This window comes from Asterias amurensis, chromosome 21 (assembly GCF_032118995.1).
Source record: "Asterias amurensis chromosome 21, ASM3211899v1".
In the NCBI taxonomy this organism is placed as follows: Eukaryota; Metazoa; Echinodermata; class Asteroidea; order Forcipulatida; family Asteriidae; genus Asterias; species Asterias amurensis.
In genome coordinates, this window is record NC_092668.1 from 7,382,019 (window position 1) to 7,402,603 (window position 20,585).

General features: G+C 39.3%; 2 protein-coding genes across 2 annotated transcripts in view; both read right to left on the reverse strand.

The window, feature by feature from the left end:
* Window positions 1-119: 119 nt before the first annotated feature.
* Window positions 120-11,254, reverse strand: LOC139953156 (uncharacterized). Its single transcript, XM_071952583.1, has 2 exons — window positions 10,970-11,254; window positions 120-4,687 (listed from the first exon to the last, which is right to left on the reverse strand). The coding sequence occupies exon 2, from the start codon at window positions 4,630-4,632 to the stop codon at window positions 3,511-3,513; it is 1,122 nt and encodes a 373-aa protein (XP_071808684.1). The 5' UTR covers window positions 4,633-4,687; window positions 10,970-11,254; the 3' UTR covers window positions 120-3,510.
* Window positions 11,255-14,100: 2,846 nt separating this feature from the next.
* Window positions 14,101-20,585, reverse strand: part of LOC139953114 (uncharacterized) — a 47,634-nt gene continuing 41,149 nt past the window's right edge. The window contains exon 6 of the mRNA XM_071952529.1: window positions 14,101-19,901. Within this exon, the coding sequence (XP_071808630.1) occupies window positions 18,586-19,901 (1,316 nt within the window). The 3' untranslated portion in view covers window positions 14,101-18,585. The remainder of the gene's footprint in view (window positions 19,902-20,585) is intronic.

A 20,585-nucleotide genomic window follows, 5' to 3' on the forward strand; every position in this document is an offset into this window, starting at 1 on the left:
ATGTTCACATGCTTCCAAAATAGCATAATAAGGACAGAGTTGTAAAGAAGTTTCACAGACTGGAATTGGTCAAGTCATTCGGGTATAAACAAAATAATATGGCAGCAGGAAACAGCGTGTCAATGTTGAACTTGAAGTTTTTAATGTTCTGTTCCAGTAAATGACGAGTGTCATATTATAATGTATATTTGCAGTCGGTTTATAGAGGGTTAATTACACTACTTTACTGCTCTCCTAGCTTGGAGGTAATTTTTTTCTCAGCCTAAACTCTAAAAATGCCGGGTCATAACAGTATCACCCGTATCCACGGACCTGACCCATTCCCGGGCATTATAAACTAGAAACTGTGTCACAATGACCCATAAATGAGTCAAACTGACACAGAATCCGAGTTTAAATTATACTTAAACAACTCTCTGGGTCAGCTTGACACAGAAATGCCGGGGCCTGGAATCCAGGTCAATTCTGACCAGGGTCAAAACGCTCGGATAATTCTCACGCCGGGGTTTTCTTTTCTGGGCTCTCCACATGGTTGTCGGAAATACACGGAGCTAAGCATGCATACTCTATTAATAATGTGATTTGATATCATGTTGCATTAATTATGCTGTATAGACGTTATAACCACCGGTATTGCATTTACCAGTAAGAAAAGGAAGACAAAAAATGTTTTGATGATTTAGGCCTGCTTTAAGCATTTGTTGTAATGGCATAAGTTCATTGTAACCTTTAAATTTCGCTAACATGCCCTTGAAGTGGTTGTGAGTTAAAGGCAGTGGACACTAATGGTAATTGTCAAAGACTAGCCTTTACAGTTGGTGTATCTCAACATATGTGTAAAATAACAAACCTGTGAAAGTTTGAGCTCAATCGGTAGATAATAATGAAAGAAGAAAACACCCTTGTCACACAAAGTTCTGTGCGTTTAGATGGTTGATTTCGAGACCTCAAGTTCTAAACTTGAGGTCTCGAAATCAAATTCGTGGAAAATTACTTCTTTCTCCAGAACTATGGCACTTCAGAGGGAGCTGTTTCTCACAAAGTTTTACACCACCAACCTCTCCCCATTACTTGTCACCAAGAAAGGTTTTTTGCTAATAATTATTTTGAGTAATTACCAATAGTGTCCACTGCCTTTAATGCGGTTGGCGGGGCTTAATACAGTTTTTACAAATTTAAGTGCAAATGTGCGTACACAAAACCACTTTCTCACAAGACTTTGTGTTTACACCATGTAGGTTTTTGTTTATTTCACTTAAGAACTATTTGTTGATCAACAGGATAATAAAACATTGGAGGAAATTGTTAATTTCAAATCTTTGTACAAATTGTTTGTAATAGGCTAATGGACTTTTGGTACAAAATATATAAAACTGATTTCGTTGAGGGCTCGATCGTGTGATTTTTCACAGTTGCTCTGCTACAAGTTGAATCTGTATTTTTTTGTTTAAACAGTACTATCAGGTATTTCCGTGTATATCTATGTTAAGACATTTATAGTTGCGCAAAATATACTATCTATACTTTGCAGCCCTAAATTTTACAGTTGAGTGGTGGGCCATCGTCAAAAGGTATTTCTGATATCACGAAGTATTCTTCTGATACACGACTACAGAAATATGAAATAGCAGAAAATTGAACTTTAATATTGTAATATCAATGACGAGCCCATGTTGGCCAGCATGCTAATATCAGAAGTGTACATGTAAACATCTAAACTTGTATAACTTCAAGTGTGTCTATACAAAAATACCTTTGCTGTATGACAAAAGGCGAGTCTTGTCCAACAAAGACAAATTGTCCGAACAATTTTGATGTTTTTGTGTGTGGTCTATCAAAGTTTGACAAATGTAGGTTTGATGAAGACTGAACTATTTAAGTTATATTTGGCATGTTGCATAAAATGCTCTTCGCTTTCAAAATAACGATAAAGTTAGAGTCAGTTCTGAATTGATTTTATTTTGGTAATTGTATTGAATCTTGAGTTTTGTTCTTAATTTGGAATGAGTGACAGAGACATTCTGCGACCATTTGATCTGAACTCAACAAATTGTTGCAATTTCTTTCAAAAAGGGACACAGATACATGTACATGTATAAGGATTTGTCAATCCTGCAGTTGTTTTAAAAAATAAACACTCCCTTATCTGTTTATATCACTATACTATCCTTCATACAATCTATAAACTCAACCGAGAAGTTCGAAGCAGTCCTTTCTTTGGGCGGTTCACCTCTCACCCATTGTATGCAACGGGGACGTTTTTAGATCATAATGGTATGCGACAATAATGCCCGTACCAGCTTGGCCCGTTGTGACACTATGGTAACTCTACGGCCATGTACGTGCAATCTCCCTTTAATTTCAAATCCTTTCTTTCCATTTTCTTCTTATTTAATATTTACTATAATGACAGTTAGTAACCATTACCATCCTGCACTCTTGTACTATTTCTAACAATTATTACCTAATTTTACACTTAGGTAGTTTAAGTTTATACTTAATATTCAATATTATAAACAAGAAGAGGTGAAACATGTGTTTTTTCACTTCGATTATACACTGGAAATTAAAACACTAATTTGCAACCATGTCCTCCGAATTTAAAGTCTGCACCCATCATGAACAAAAACCACCGTGAAGCCAATTTGATTATTTAGAAACATTTCTGTGAATTTGATTATATATTGACTTCTCTAAAGACATTTATAAATATATATAATTATGTAATACATAGAAGTGTATACTTCGTGCCCGGTTCATACTTCGTGCGAATGCGAATGCGATGAGAATTTAGACGTCACAGCTCACAGCCAACATGGCAACTCTTCCGCACTAATTATTCGTTAAGAATTTTTGACGCCAAAATTTGTAGAGCATTCGCAGGAAGTGTGAACCAAAGCTAAACCATTACTTTAGATGAAATATTTGTACATGCAGGATTCGAACCAGCGACCCCTGTCTAAATAGTTTGTCTCTACAGGAGTCTCAAGGAGGCTTCGATTCGTACATGTTTTTCGAAATGATTTTTTTTTTAATTTCTGTTTCTTGAGAACATGTATCACAGGCCCTACTTGTAAAGAAATATAGATCCAATACAAGTGAAGCTACAGAGCAACTTGTATTGCAAACACTGTCGTTGAATACATCATATTCCAAGCAAAAGACGAATATGAACACAGCAAGATAGTCTGGCATAAGTATTTCCCAGCTAAGTAGGATTTGAAACTTTGCATGGTGGAAATACGATATAGAAAGGGTTTGCGGTAACACCATGTAATGACTATCTCTAATGAGTTGGGGTGGTTCAGAGCATACTGATCGAAACGTCGAGTTGAAACCAACGGTTCTTTTCGGAACCACCCCAACTATTTCCCAGTTGGCTTCTCGAGAGGTCACTTTTTTTTTACCGCGGGTGAACTTTTAAATATCAAGAAAAAAAGTACTGGATGAAATAGTTCAAAGTCAAAAGACCATTCAAAGTCAACTCCAAAATAGCTAAATACAAGAGTGTCATAAGTCATCGCTTTCATCTCTCCGAGTCTTAGGTCCGACCACGTTCCGTACCATTTGCCTTGAACGAGCAACATCATTAGCTCTAGGACGACCCTGATGGTGGTTGCCCTGTCTCTCTTGCAATGGGGTTCTATAGTCATCTTCATGTTGTTGCCAAGATTTCGGACGAGTGTTGAAATCACTGAAACCACCCTGAGGGCCGATCTTCTTAGGGCTTCTTGGGTCGCCTCTGCCTCCACTCCAGGAATCGGCCTCGTCGTACTCGTTACTCTGATCGGAGTAAGATGCCTCGGCGTCGGACTGGAATTGATTTGGGTTCCATCCCTTTGCCGCCCGGTTGTAATTCATGTAGGGTTGAACCCCGCCATGGAAACGTGTGTTGTCGCTGCCCCTTTTCCAAGTGCAACCGATTTTGACGGGCTTGGTGTTGGTTTGTCTTGGACCCTGCTGACGTTGGCGGATCGAGTCGACCTCGTTGTACCCGGGCGGCCCTCTTTGTTTGACTGCAACTGGATTCTGCAGCTTGGGCTTTGGTTTTGCTTTTGGTATCGGTGGATGGAAGGCGTCATCAGGGAGACCGAGAGGGTGTTCAGCAGCTGCCTCCCACGGACTCCTCTGCCACGGGCGCCCTCTCTCTGCATAACCTTGGTCATAGGGGTCATGATGAGGAGCGGGCACGGTGCTCTCATCAACTACATACTGATCAGATCTATCCTTCATCCTCTGGAAGAGGGTTGCCGCTCGACCATCCCTTCTTCCCGTCATCAGCTCACGGCTTGACATGGCTCGACCGGGATGATATCCTTTATTGAGTTGACGTTGTGACGGTCCTATAACCTCTTTCGCTCTCAGACGTAAATTTCTCCCAAAAGGTGGCTGAACCTCTGGATGTCTTGTGACTGGACCAGTGTAGAAATCGTGCTCAATGGCCCTGACGAGGTTCTTCAGGGGTCCTCTATGCGGCCCGATTTCTGCGAAGTGAATTGAGTCAGCTGGTATACCCCGCTGTTTCAAGTACATCAACGTGCCCCTATGAGATGGGCGTGTGCCTGTCAGTTCTTCCAAGCTAAGCTCGTGAAGTTGTATCGGGTGAATCTCTTGTGCGTGCTGGGGCCACATGCAGCTAGATGGCCGGTGTCTTGTTGTGAAGGAACAGGTGCACCTGTTACACTATCTGCATACAAAGAAAGAAAAAGACAAGATACAAATGAATATCTTTTGTATATAATTAGAGAGATTGTACAGGCTGCATTTAAGTTTCACAAGGGGAGAACGTTTTAATTTATATTAAATTTACATCGGAGAACGTTTTAACTGTTTATTCTTGAGGCAAGAATAATTTTCCCGACAACGAGATTGAAGTCTACCCATGTGTACATAAAGACATTATTTAAAGGGCATTGCAAAGATATGAGCCATAGTGCCATTTTTTAGTGTTTATCTTTATTGCATTCTTTTTGTTATGTTAAATCGCTACTACTTCACTTCCTAAACTTTCAAAAGAAGACGCCGCAACTTTCCCTTTTTGTTTTAAAACATTTCAAAAATACAAGGTCATCAGAATTTGTCAAACTTTCTACATCAGTCTTGCATTTACAAAAATTCAGTAATAACAACATTGAACATGGGAAGAGAATTTTGCGGAGTTCACGACCTTAGTTAGCGGTCATTGAAAATTAACTGAGGTATGCTATGCAATGATGCTGACGATTGCAGAGTACTATATTCTGTTTGTAAAATGTTTGGTTTGAAATTATGTCCTGCAGTGCGACGCCGTTTTATAATTTTTTGATGACAGAACTTAATTCAAACAAATGAGGATAAGTTATTTTCGTGGAATGGCTCAATTTATTATTGAACACGTACACTAATTGGGAGGAATTTGGAATGGTAGGGTACTTAATAGTGGGGAGACAAATTTACAAGTCTCTGAGAAAATAAATGCAGTGCATGTATACTTTAACGAACATAACTCCGTACATGTACATTAAGCACGCACTACGATCTGTACAAAATTGCCCATGCAATTTTAGCCATTTATTTTGTATTTTTTGGGGGGCGGGGAAGTGGGTGCCAGTGCAAAAGAGAGGGGCTATTTCATGTACAAAACCAATCATTTTTAATCTAATTAGGAGGCTGCCCCGCGCCCCTCCCTACGGCATTTTGGACACACTTATTCGAGTTGTGCAGTGTTTGCGGATCTAAGTAAATAGTTGGCAGACGTCTGTCGCGGACGACAATGTCAAGTTTAGATGCATCCATCAATGACATCTTCCTCTCCTTATCTGGTTGTCAGTTTGTTGGTGATCGTGTCTCATCCCATTAGTAAAGTAACCATAATATAATGTATCAAATGTTTAGTATTTTGGTTCTTGGTTTAGTCATGTAAACAATATTTCTGAAGCCATGGTCAATATCGTTGCATGATGGATGCTTCACGGTCTGAATTGTTGTTATATTATATGCCTATTGTTTATTCAAAGCATTCGAACAACATCGGTAAACAGTATTGTCCAAAGGTCAACACTTCGTGTATCACTACTTATGTATAAAATAACAAACCTGTGAAAATTTAGGCTCAATCGGTCATCGGAGTCGGGAGATAATGGGAAAATCCATCCTTGTTTCCGCACGTTTCGCCGTGTCATGACATGTGTTTAAAGTAAATCTCGATATCGAGAATTGATAATTGTTTTAATGTTTTCTCAAAAAGTAAAGCATTTCATGGAATAATATTTCAAGGGAAGTCTTTCACCATTACCTTCTGTTAACCCTTTGAGTTATTTGTAAATCTGTGATTTTTTTAATTTTTGTTCTGTTCAGAAAGTGTCCATGGCTTTAATAAGAAAAATTTCATGAAGTAAAGTTGAGGATCTTTTCCAATAGAGATACACAGAACATGTTTTGTTTTTCATCTTTTGATTCGGTTCTTTAAAGACACTGGACACTATTGGTAATTGTCAAAGACTAGCCTTCACAGTTGGTGTACCTCAAAATGTATAAAATAACAAACCTGTGAAAATTTGAGCTCAATCGGTCGTCGAAGTTGCGAGATAATAATGAAAGAAAAAACGCCTTTGTCACACGAAGTTGTGTGCTTTCAGATGCTTGATTTCGAGATCTCAAATTCTAAATCTGAGGTTTCGAAATCAAATTCGTTGAAAATTACTTCTTTCTCGAAAACTACATTACTTCAGAGGGAGCCGTTTCTCACAATGTTTTATACCATCAACCTCTCCCAAATACTCGTTACCAAGAAAGGTTTTATGCTAATGATTATTTTGAGTATTTACCAATAGTGTCCACTGCCTTAATCAATGGACAATCCATCATGTTTGATTGTCAAACCGCTTCCCCACCACAGTGTTTAAAATAACTACATATGAGGAGTGTTCAGAGGAAGTCCTTGGACGGAAGTTTACGAATAACACCGACATGCAATCTTAGGAAGTGGCTATGATTTACAGGCTCCCGTGAGACTGGTCAATGACACTAGCAATTACTGATTTTTTTAATCAAATTAATCCAAATTGGGGAAAGTCCTTAATAAGAAGACGGTTCCTACGGATGGGACATTTTCATCCAATGCAATGGTGTGAAATAATCAGCACACTTCAACGTTTTATAAGCAACACCCACTTTTTTAGTGTGCGATTTGACCTAAGACCTTTTATAACAATTCGTACTATTTATTATAAGCAGTATTAAGACCAACATTTTCATTCGAAAATACCCACTTGTTTAGCGGCGATGTGACCTAAGACCTATTTTAACAATTCGTAACTATTTGTTATAAGCAGCATTGTTAAGATCAACCTTTAAATGAGAAAAAAAATCGCCATGTAAACTTGCACAAGAGGAAACAAAAACCACAAAAGCAATGCCGAAATGAATAAAGAAAACGTGGTGGAAAATCTACCTTGAAGAAAAACATCTGTGGGGGAAGGCTTATAGACCTATTTGTTGTTTTTCTTATTCATTTGCCGAATCTAAAGCTTCACTCATTCCCATGATTTCAAGGCGGTCTCTAGGCGCACATACCAAGATTATTACCAACAAATCCCCCAACGCTCTCATGACATTCACAAAGCTCCCCAGGCGCTCCTTAGAATCCCACCCTTGATCTTTCTAAACCACGATTCAATTACCCCTTGAAATGGGGGCACATTTTTCTTCCATGACCAACTCCGAACTAAAAAATCCGAAGTGAAAGGCCTCTTTGTTGTCCAGCAGAAACAAGCCAGCCGTTTATACCTTGGATACGAAATGCATTTCTTAGAAATATAAATCTGGAGTTATGATGGTTCTAATTACTGTGTTCGTGCTTGATCGGAAACTGGCGGCTACTTCGTCCTTGCCTCTTATTAGTTTTATTCTTAAATATTTTGACTTGAGTCTGAGGTTTCACCATGAGACCACGAACTTTCTTCTCCAGTTTAGAAGTTGAATTGTAAGGCAGCAACCCTGTAACATTTAACCTGGCTCGTGATTGTGACCGGAGGGCGGAGACTCCCTCAAATATCCCATCCATGTGACATAATTGGATAAATGTTATTCAAATTTTAATAATCGATTAATCAAATCATGATGGACTACTTATAAGTAAGTCTATGTAGCTTCATTTTCGACTCGATTTTGAAAGACTTCACATTAAGTGTTTGTGTGACCCAGTAACCTTTTCAATATTGAAGAACGAATTTCCGCTCCATTTGTGTAGTTTTTTAACGCAAAGTTCTGCCTGCAGGGCTGATTTAATTAAGAATGCGTCTGACAACAAATTGATAATAATATTAGGCCTATCCGTGTTAGCTGAAATGGGATTGGCATGGCGTCTGAAAACACATTATTTGTGTTTATATAAGGACTAATTGAGCTAACGTGACAGCGTTAACTTTCAGCTCACCCTTTTAAACTTTGTAAGTAAATGAAGTTAAAACAAATCATTAGTTCAAATCGTCAAGTCGAAATTACGTCAAAAGGATTTTATACGTCTGTTTGAGTCATATCTCTCCTGTCTTGCATGCTAAAATCAAAATGTACGGTAACAAAGTATGAACAACATTATTTTCCCCTGAAACATTTTGAACTGTTAGAAAACTGAAAAATTTAGCGATGCATGTGGGACTGCACGTCAACAACCACATCTGAGGCTATTTGTGCAGTAAAGTATCAATTAATTTGTTCACGAGTTATAGCAGTTTGTCCTGAACCTTGTTCTTTTAATTGCCAGGTGTAATTGGTACTTATATATTATTGTACATGGCAGCTAAGTTAAAAACAGACATCTCATGTTCACAATACCAATGCTACCAAAACTACACCAAGACTAATAATATGTCGATGTAGTTCAAACAAAAAAAATGCAAAAGAAGATTTAGGTAACTAACTTGACGTCATGCAATTTACGGTCACAATGTTTATTATCGCCGTCATCGCTTACATCAATCGAAACTACAAAGCAAGTATGACGGTAGTTGTCACTTGATACACCCAGTCGGTAATTATATGCCCTTCTAGGGTGAAGCCCCGGGTGTTCTGTAAATTAATATTCAATTGAAATTAACAGTAAAGGTGATGAATGTACTTTGTGTAACTCCCGGTTGAACTGTCTGAAGTTCAGAGGGAAGATGATCGTTGCAGCTGCGTCGTTTGAAGCACGCAATGTTTATGTAACGGAGATGTTAATGTTGAGATATCAGCTTTTAAAGGCACTGTACACGTTTGGTAATTGTAAAAGACCAGTGTTCTCACTTGGTGTATCCCATTATGAGCACAAAATAACAAACCTGTAAAAAGTTGGGCTCAATCGGTCATCGAACTTGCAAGAAAATAATGAAAGAAAAAAACACCCTTGTTGGACGAATTCATGTGCTTTCAGATAGGAATAAAAGACTTCTAGCTAGAAGTAATTATTATTTTAGTGAGAAATTACCTCTTTCTCAAAAACTACGTTACTTCAGAGGGAGTCGTTTCCCACAATGTTTTATACTATCACCAGCTCTCCAATGCTCGCTCCATGTCAGTTTTTAAGTTAATATTTGTTTTGAGTAATTACCAAACGTGTACCTTCCCTTTAAAGGAGTTTGATACCTTTTGTAGAAGACGTTTTGGGGCATGACTCCATCTACTCACTGAGAATGAAGATATGTAATGTAACTTTAATGTTTCATTAGTCGTAAAACTTTAAGAAAAAGGTGAAAAATTACAGAGCAATGTTTTCAGGAGAGTCGCGTAAATCCGTTAATCCGTTAATTAATTTTCGTCTCACTGAGAAAGACAACAAATATTTTTGTGAAACTGTTTTACTCATTTCTGAAACACTATAGCATTAAACCGTGTAAGTTTAATGGAAATCTATCGTGTTTTGTGTCGCACATACAAACCTAAACCCTTTAATAAGAATTGTTCGTTTCGTTTACTTTCTTATGGATGCGGTTCCATTTTCTCAATATGGTTTTGGAGTTATAATGATGTGGGTTCATTAAATATACGTAGTGGAGCACATCGAGAAGTACCATCTGGGAGTGCAATTAAATCTCCTAACAGATAATATAGATAACTTTTCTGTTTGAGGCAGACTAGTGTTCAGTAAAAATGAAGTCAGAGTCTTTGTGTTTGCTCTGCCGCATTTAAACGTCACATTGATTTACACCAAAGATCTGATGTAGAAGGTGTGAATGTCTAGATGGCTGTCTTGTGAGTTTCATTATAATTATCCCCATATACATGTACAACCCTTGGTATTCTTCTTATTACCATCTTTATCAATGTTGGTATTTAAATTATAAGCAACATTGTGCACTTTCTGCTGGATCGTATTGCCTATACCCCGAATCGTACATTAGGCCTACTTCACTAATTAGTGAAATACCTTGTGTGTTGTGACGAGTCAATTATTGGATTATGTGATAACTAGATAAACATGCACATTACCACATGGCCAATCGGTGATATATGCCCCATATCTTCAACAAAAATGTGCGTTTTCGTATTATAACACTTTGTATTTGTTTCAAAGAATTATGTACATCGATTGTGTTTTTAACAGTCAATAAAACAGTTAAACCTTTCTTCCTCCAAATTCCTCTGAGGCAAACACTCCCATACGGCCGATAAGCAAACTTGATGTTGAAACAACTATGATATTACCTTTCGCACTTCGGGCTAAAATTTGGTAAATAATTTCCCCGCGAGAATAAAACCCTTGTTTCAACGTCGGCTACTTGTAACTTTAGAGAATCGTAGTGTCTTTAAATTCTATACGAGTCATTAAAACAAATTGTTTCGTATAGTGAGCTGTTTCGACATCCGTTCTAATGCTATTGTTTTGAGGAAGGAAACACGTTAGACAGTATATAACATGGCAAATGCAAGGTTTTAAAATACATCATTTGTCATGAGGTTCCATAACTGTGGCAGACAAAGTATTGTATTTAATTATACAAATTCAACCTACCTTTACGGGTAAATTATGATCCAAGATTTCCCCCCAAACTGTCGTCCTTCCTTTCCCTTAAATTGAGGGAAGCCAACACAATTAAGATGGACCCCCAAGGTCCGAACGGTCAGAAAGACAGATCAACAGACGGACTGACCGACAGTGGACCTTGAGGATCGTATGTTTGATGGGGGGTTATCCGTCTGCTCTTTGGCTCCACACCGATCTGTACCAAAGTTTCGTCGCAGTACACTCTCTTCACCAACCATGCAGCGATGCGATCTTGCAGAATGCTGGGTATTTTTCAGGCATCAGGATGATGGTAGTGGTACCTGGTAATATATGCATGGTGTGGAATCCAAATAAGGGCATGGGCTGGTTCGCTCTGATGCGGTCGCACTATGTTATCACTGCCGTGGTGGATGTATCAGTTGTGGTGTACCGCTTTATCTGTCTGAGGTATATCACTGTTTGGTGTCGAGTTTCTTTTTTCTTCGCAAAGATGATCTAACTACACTTAAAGTTGGTGTTTACGGTTTCCTTACTCATATATTCTCGTACTTTGCGGTCAGGTTTGTTGAGAACACAAAACCAAACACTATCAGTGACTTTAAAGTTACACCATCAGCATTGTATTATTTTTTTAATTCGTAGCCAAAATAAAAAACAACAACTTCAAAATTTGTTGATTGACCCCAATTAATCCCCCATATCCTTGCACTGTTTTTGCTTTTGTTCACGTTAAAAAATGTCACTCAATTTCAAAATCTGCCGATAAGTTGTCTCAGCTATTTCAGACTTCCACCGTTCATCTCCTTTTCCGTGAATACCGTTACTTGTTTAGGCTCATCCTTGTAAATTATTCTAGGTTAAATCAAGCCCATGCAATTAAACACTTTACCAATCTTTGTATCTTTTTCGATGTGAAAAGGGGGACGTGTACTTGCTATCTCGTGTGTCCCGCGGGAGTTCATTATCCGACCAGCCGACTGTTCGATCGGAAGTATTCGGGACGTAGAGGGTTAACTGATCTGTTTACTTCGTTAGTTTCCGGCAGCCCACACGTTTGTGTTTACAAACCACGCGACCTTAACATTCCGCGAAATATTTGGGGCAATCACGTGTCACTGTATATCACATAGCATCCATTATTGCTACCTTCAAAACTTAAAGCTCAGTGCAGTTGAAGCATAACAACAAAATAAAAAGTGAATTTTAAAGTTAGGCGTGAATAACTCGACGCGATATTACTTTTTAATGTGCCATTTATTACTGATGGACCTCACACGTCTCTATTAGTCGAGACACATTAAATATAGCAAACTCGTAACAGTGGTCCGCTGGCCAAAGGTAACAAACCGATGACCAGTCGAAATTCACCTCGGGTGGTCAGCTGGTCCGACATGTCAGTGTTAAAAAGCCTCCTCTATTTCATTTCATGCTGACTGACTATAGTGACATGACAAGCTAGCTGCCCTGCTGGCTAGTCACTGAAAAACACGTTTGTGGAGCATCTCGAAAAGCTCAAACATCAAGACCAAGATAAACACCCATCTGTGTTCATAACGCGTGTAAAGAATATAATGTGGATTGATAACTGCCCCCCCCCCTACATTTTGAACTGTAAGGGGATTGAACTTGCCATAGACTGTATACAGCAGTGAAATTGATGTGAATTAAGACACGACGCAAATACATGTAGCCCCCCCCCCCCTCCTGTCCGCTTAGAACCCTTGCAGCCTTCTTGCCCACCCCAGCCCCCCAAAAGTACAAATTAAAGGCTTAAAATAATATTAATAGTCCCACAAGTATGTCTTTGGCCCAGCCTGTCCCCCTCCTCCAAATAAAAATTAGTTACGCCACTATATCCCATCCCATAAAGACTAATACTCTATAGTACTATTCTTATTGTGTACTCATAACCATGCATGCACAATAATATGAATTTATCAATTTGGTGTTCTGTATCAACTTGTTTGTGGGTTTGAAGTTAAATGATGCCAAAATCATCCCAAATAAGTTCCTAGAAACATTTACGTCACTGGTATTACGAAAAACATGGCCAGATCATATCTTGCCACCAGAACACCAGCGACGTTCAAGCGTCATTCACTGACTGTATATATACCTTTTATGATTGTTATTAACATTTTATACGATAGTGATTTTCTGGTATGCGGTAAATATCAAGGGATTTCAACCACCACTGGTGAGTGGATTGCATACCTCCAAAATGATTCACAGGACGGGACGTCAAAACAGGTAATAGGATTTTGCACATTCGTGTAAGCTGAAGAGAGTGTGTTCATTTAATGAATGTACTAATTTTAGATGAACTTAGTTGCCAGCTGTAAGATACCCCTCGCAGATGTTATGATTAAAGTGGTGACGCCGACCAACGAGGGTGACAATGAGGGCGTTTGCGCGGCTGATAGGCCATCGGAATGAGCTCACAGTCATTACATTACTTACAAGGTTCGTTTTAATGATATTGAAAAGGTCAACTTGAAATTGCTAATTTTGCACACACAGCCTCCCCACTGCCGAACGAAAAAATATTATTATATATTGCCTTATTTCGCTGGGAAAGGTCCCCCATTTGACAACCAATGTCATAGACCTTTATCACGCTGTGGCTATCTTGATTTTACTCCATTCCAACTCATTGTAATTAAACTGAGGCTGGACGAAATAATAGTCTGGTACCATGTTTGCACAATGTTAGCATTCATTACTGTTATGGAAACAGGGAACATGAACAAGATAAGTGACAGTGTAGTAATATTACAGGCCATTTCAGAGATGGTACTATATATGATAAAAAATCATAAGTATACCATGTTTTATGTTTTTTCTACAAAGTGCACGAAACTTCCAAATGATTGCTGGACTTTATAGTTTCGTGACACAAAACACCGAACAAAAACCAAACTTTGAACCCACTGCCTTCGAAATCCTTACTTGCAGTACGAAAAATCACCACTTCATGCATTGTCAGTTGTGCTTTATGCGTGTTTTGTTTTTACCTTTTACCTCTGTAGAATGATGTCCTTGCCCCTTTTCTCAAGGGACGCAACTACGGTTATGGGTGCATATAAAACCTATTAACTAGTCTTCGGAAATCAAGTTACACCAAACACAGTTTTGATTCAAAGCAAACTGACTTCGATTTTATTTCCTCATTGGGTTTTTTTTGGTTGTTAATTTCCTATCATAATCATTAATCACACAATTCTGCAAGCAGAATATAACTCGAATATCTAAACACCCAGTAAATTAAATTCTCAATAATTACACACAACAGTTTACTCAGCGATATACATGTCTATTATATATTAGAATTTTCATCATAACTTGTAAACTTTACAGTCACTCTTCATTGTAAAATATCATGCAGTTAATGTTCGACAGAAAACCATTCTACTGCACTCTAAAACCTCCTGGGTCAGTAATAAGTTGACCCTCTTGGGGTCGATATTTACCCTTTTGGGATCAGTGTTGATCCTTTTGGGGTCAGTATTGACTCAGATCCATCCGAGTCCCGTAAGGGTCCGACTCTTGTATGAGTCAGTATGACCCGAAAACTGTGTTAAAAGTACCCGGAACTCGGCCATAGTTTTTGACCAGTTTCTGGGTTAAGCCCGACCTAGAAATGGATCAGGCTCCACTGGAACCGGCTGGAATCCAGGTCAACTCTGATCCGGGAGTGTTCTAGAGTGTATTGTTACCAGAAATACGTGCCAATCAATGGCACGTTTCAAACAATCACATCTTTTGGCGGATGCTTAATTTATTATTTTAATTAATACAAATTCAACCCGTCCAATAATTATGTGTATCTTTTTTACCATTAAAGTATCCAGTGTTTTCTTTCTGCATCCAAAGAACAGTTACATCATTTTGTTCTTTTTGACAAATTTGTATGGGTTTGCAAAGTTCCCAAGTAAAGGCACCATAACTTAGTGTTAATGTTTCTTCCCGAATATGAATACGCAAATTAGTACGGGGGTTTCATATTCTAAACTTTTCAACATAAAGTGACTAAATAGATCTCTACAAAGGCACACGTGTTCATATTATAATGATCAATAAGAGAAATCGTTTGCATTAACTTTTGTTAGAAATCACAGTTCAATAAAGAACGATTAAAATCTTTCATTAATTCACAATTAACATATATAGTTAAGAAAGTAATTTTTAAATAAAATTTCACAAGTCACTGATCACATCAGTCTGTCACTTGTTACTGAAGAGTGTCTCTATTTGGTGGCTTCGGGCACAAACATGCCTTATTTACACACTTCAGTACAAGTTCAAAACTTGTTTAAATACTTTTCATACAGTTGCAATACAACGTAAATGCAATGTACAAGAATATAGTAGCATGTCAATGACATATTATGTGCACACTTCAAGTACTTCCGGGGCAAAAATTGTGACCTTCCCCTCTGAGGGAACCAAATAAATTAATACAGTTTTTTTTAATGGCGTCTCCGGCTGGGATGGATGAAAACGAAATGCAGCAATAAAGGTACATCTGGCCTCTATAGCAAATTCATTACTGCAGCTACATTCACAGATGTCAATTCGGACAGGTATACCGAGTCACGCTAAACTGCTGCATGGTCTCAACTTAAACACAGCTGGTAAATTTAAATAAAAACTCGAAAATGACATTCAAACAATTTCGTTGATATCATACGTTTCTCCGTAGAAGTCTATCATAGTGATGTACGCTTTGAGTATACACTGCAAAACTGAGGTGTCAAAATTTACACACTAGTTGTTGCTACATGTAGAAACCGAACAGAGAATCAAAATTAACACCATAGGTTGTTAAAACAGGGAAGTTTTGCACGCGAACGGATACGCATACGTTTAGCTATCCGTAACCTACTTACGTGTAGCGAGCAGGATACCAGTGTCGTCTGCACGTATAGCAGCGGATAGCGAGTAGCGTATGACGTTATAATGATGACGTATCCGTCGCACTAACCGTATCCGTTCGCACGCGAAACCTCCAGATTAACACCCATGAAACTGTCTTTAAAGAATATTGTGTTATTTCATCACCATTCTTGTTGATTCTTTTGTTGGTATCTATATATGACAACACCCATGGTGTTAATTTAACACCTCAGTTTTTTTGCAGTGTAGCTGGTTCACATCTAATTTTTCTGAGTGACCTTTTTTTTAGCAATCTTTGTCTCATAATTACATGACAGCTCATATAAATGTGGCCATGGTTTAACAACCCGAGTTTTCTCTTGGTGCTTTTCAAATGGGTCATGCACAAGGCTGGCAGTTCCATACACATTCGGGTGTCCATCAAGACTCATTATGAACTCAATTTGACCCAGATTATGTGCCATTTTTAGATGATCATCAATCTGTATACATTTTTGTCTCAAAATTTCACAGGTCGGTTATATTATGCTTATGTTAAGATACGGCCAAGTGTGAAGACTGGATTTTGACAACTACCAATAGTGTCCAACGTCTGTAATCATTAATGAGCTATGAGACTTGTCTGTGAACTTCATCAGCGAGCCGTATTCCTAATCACCATACTACAGAATCACGTTTAGGACTATGTAATCCTTATACGCCCGATAGCTGCTCGCGCTTCTTCTTCCGTTCCTTCAAACAATCCTCTGTCACCTTCTGTAGAAAACTGTCCAATCAGGGATGAGTTGTCATGGTTGGTTTCAGGAAATAACAAGGATTTCACCTTTTTTCATTGATAAAACACCTTTCCTATAAAAAAGCACACTTTTACCGTGCAGCGAAACAGCTATCCAAGCCTACGATCTCTACATGTATATGCAAAAATCAGGGTTGAACATTTAACAGCACAGGCTGTTTTGGTGACTTCAACTGATCTGTCTGGGCTCATAAACAAACCTTTTTTATTGTTATTGTCCAAACACAAAGCCGAAGTCACTTGTTCATTCACAGTCCGACTTTTTTTCATACCACGGCTGAGTCATTTTTATCTCGATCGTAGTTCATGATCATCTCTTATCACGCTACGCCATATTGGTTTATCATAGTCCATGAGGCTCGATCAGAACGAAACATCTGTGACGTGTTTGTCTGTTTATGGTCTGGTACCTGTGACGTATGACCCACTTCATAATGACTTATGCACGACCTTCATGGAACGTGACAATATGTCTCCCAATTGCATCCTGCCTGCAGCGTAGTGTTTTTTTGTTTTTTTTTACAGAGACGGCTTAGCAGGTTTCATGCATTTTCTCTTCGTCTTCTGTCATCATTATGCAAAGAAATATCTCCATTCTGTGAAGTTTCGTTGGCTTCTAACACCCCCTTCCAATAGCCGGACTTTCTCGTATCTCATCCCACGAAAAGTCATTCTGTACACAGGTTATGTAACTGGTTTTCCTCAACGCAGCATGCTTCACTACAAACTACTATAAGGGCATCAGTGCAGCTATTTGTAAAAATACAAAGTCAATTCGGTGGCAACATTCGGCAAGACACTATGTTTTATGTCACAATCATTACTTATCTTGGCTTATTAGAGACAATGAGCCAATATTAAGCAGATGAACAAAAATATTCCTATAAAGCGAGTTGAACATTCCATTGCAAAGATCTCAAAATATTTCTGATGAACGGGGAAAGACTTCGCGATTTGATAAGTAAAGGGAGTTTAAAAAAATGTTGTACACTTACAAACGAAATCTCGTTTTAAAATTATCATGCATTGAAGACCGGCAATTTACAAGCAATTTTAATTTAGACTCTATTCAAAACAAGGTTTGTGGTGAATTACGTTGAATGGATCTTTATGGCAGTCAGGATGGGGAATTGTTGAAAACCTTTGAACAAACTGAGGCATCAGAAGTACTCATTCTATCATAGAAGCGAAACATTAAACCAACAGATTTGGTTTTAACCATTTTGATTGACGATTCGAGGTTTCGTTGCTATGCTTCGTCAATTATTACAAGGTAAAAGCTTGTCGGATACCTGAAAATTTTTGTGTGATAGACACACATACACACACACTGAACTCAATCAATCATTTCAAGCTATTATAATGTACAAAACTTGTAAAATCTACTTAGAGGTCACACGAAAATTTACTATTAACAGAAGGAACAACTGTACAGCTATTATTCATACACACCAACCGAGCATTTTCCAAACTAATTTGATTTGATATGACACAAAGCTCAACAAATAAGTTCGATGTTTAAAACATTTGTAAAGTTCACTGAAGATGACGTTAAATTGTGAAAATGTGTTTTTGAACATAGTTTTATGGACTCATAATTTGTCATGGTAACCAAAAAGGAAAAAGTATGGCCCTCCAATGGGAAGCAGTCTAGAATCTTAATCACTGACGTCACCACAGACACTAAATAATAAGGGTTTGTGCTCTTTGTATAGTGGTCTAAAACACACGAAGACCTGATGCACATGACGTCATTTTGGTGGGGCGCCCTCGCCTAGAGGTCAAAAAATGGTACTTTATTTACCAATCTCTGTGCGCCGCACGTACAAATCAGTGCATTTACATTGGTGCCTTTAACCCTCTAAGATGGCGGCTGTATGACGTCATTTCATAAGATTCATTACATGCGTAAGTTCTTAAGGCGAGTGGATCAAAGGTTACCCGAGACACGCCCCGAATGAACGCTCATTGGAGAAGGCTTTGAACCATAAGAATAGCTGGCCGGCCTGCCATTGGTGGCAGCATTGGGTTGTGGCTCATCGGAGTTGCCCCATCCGCGCGGTTTTCGGTTATAGTCACTGAAGCCTGTGCTGTACTTAGCTGGCTTAGTCGGGAAGATTGAGCCCAGGCCTACATGGGTATCTTCTGCCGAGTTCATTGACGTTTGGGAGGTAGGGGTCGTCTCACCAGAATTTATTGGAGAATTCCATCCCCGTGGTTTGGGGTTAAAGTCTTGAGATTTTGAATCGATTGAGTGCTTCTTGGCATTAAACGCAGGTTTGGAGATTGGCGAACCAGTCTGCTGCATGGACTTGGGATCGTTGGCGTTGAACTTGGGTTTGATTTTGGGTGGTTCAGACAAAGCTTTTGATTGTACATCAGGTACGATTTTTGAAGTGGTCATCCAAGCTGCTGGTGGTTTAGGTTTAGGTTGTGGAGCTCCGTGTCCCTTCGTTGTCAAACCATCTACCTGCGTCAGGGATGGTCTCTTCGGTTTGATATGATGAAAAGCTTCGTCACAGTTACCCACGGGTGATTCCATTGCTGCTTCCCAGGGTGATTTCTTAGGGACAATCATTGGATTATCTTGCTTCATCTTGATCTGCGCGGAGGAATATCCCTTGGGCTTGTCTGGCTTTTTCAATACTGGTGGCGGCTTTGCGTTGGTTTCGTCGATGACAAACTGATCTGAACGTTGGCGGCGCCTCTCAAACATGTTAGCTCCACGACCGGTGGCCGATTTCAAGTCCACAACCAGACGGCCCATCTCCTCCGGGCTCACGATGTCATGGGCGCACTTATCTTTACTCTTCAAGTTCACCTTGAAGTTTGTGGGCTCCACTTTCAGCCTGTACTTGGTGCCTGGAGGAGGAGGTGGAGGTGCTACGGGTATATTACTCTTTCCAGGTTCCGGAGGAGGGGGTGGCGGGGGCAGGGGCATCCCAATTGGCACAGCACCAGGAGGCAATGGCTTCCTCCCTGATGACACTAAGGTGATCTCCACGGGTGGGGCTTTCGGCTCGTCGTCTTCATCATCCTCATCGTCTGGCTTTTGACCCTGGCCCTCTACTGACCAACGGTCGCTACGCTTGCGTCGTTTGGCAAACATCCTGGCACCTTTGGCGTGCTTGTCAGCCGGGAACATGAGGAGGTCTGCAATGGTCTTGCAGGCTTTCATTCTCATTTCTGTTGAGATTTCCGGGTCATCCTCGGAGTGCTTTCCAGGGTATGAGTAAGGACGCTTATCTGCAAAGAAACAAAGTATTGAGAGAAATTAGTATCAGATTATCTGGAAAATGTTGATAGCTTTAACTGGTGTCTACAGTTCGTCATTTCGTCATTATGAGTCACCAAATGCCATTCACACTCTGAAAGCTTTCGGTTCAGAGCCGGATCTGGTAGGGCCTGATCCATTTCTAGGTCAATATGACTCCGAATCTGGGTTAAACTTACCAGTAAATGGTTCAGTCTAAGCAGCATCTTGGGTTAAAACTAATTTTTTAACCAGTTTCCGGGTCAGCCTGACCCTAAAATGTGTCAGGATACCTGTAACTCGGGAATGTGTCAGGATACCTGTAACTCGGGAATGTGTCAGGATATCTGTAACTCGGGAATGTGTCAGGATATCTGTAACTCGGGAATGTGTCAGGATACCTGTAACTCGGGAATCCGGGTAAATTCTGACCAGAAACCTTTGCCATGCATTCTTTCCGAACAATAAAGTTTCTTTTGGGAGCAATGTATGTTTTTTTTCTCTTGCGTTTGTATTGCCAGGTACCAAAAAGGTTAGGGGATGATCTAGCTGTAAGAAAATGAGCACCACCCAACCACCAGTCAAAATAGCTCAGATGGCTCAATTAAATGCGGGTCGTCAAAATGGGGTCTGCCATTTTGAAGTGATTTGCATTCAAATTGTCAGAGCCGGCGGTT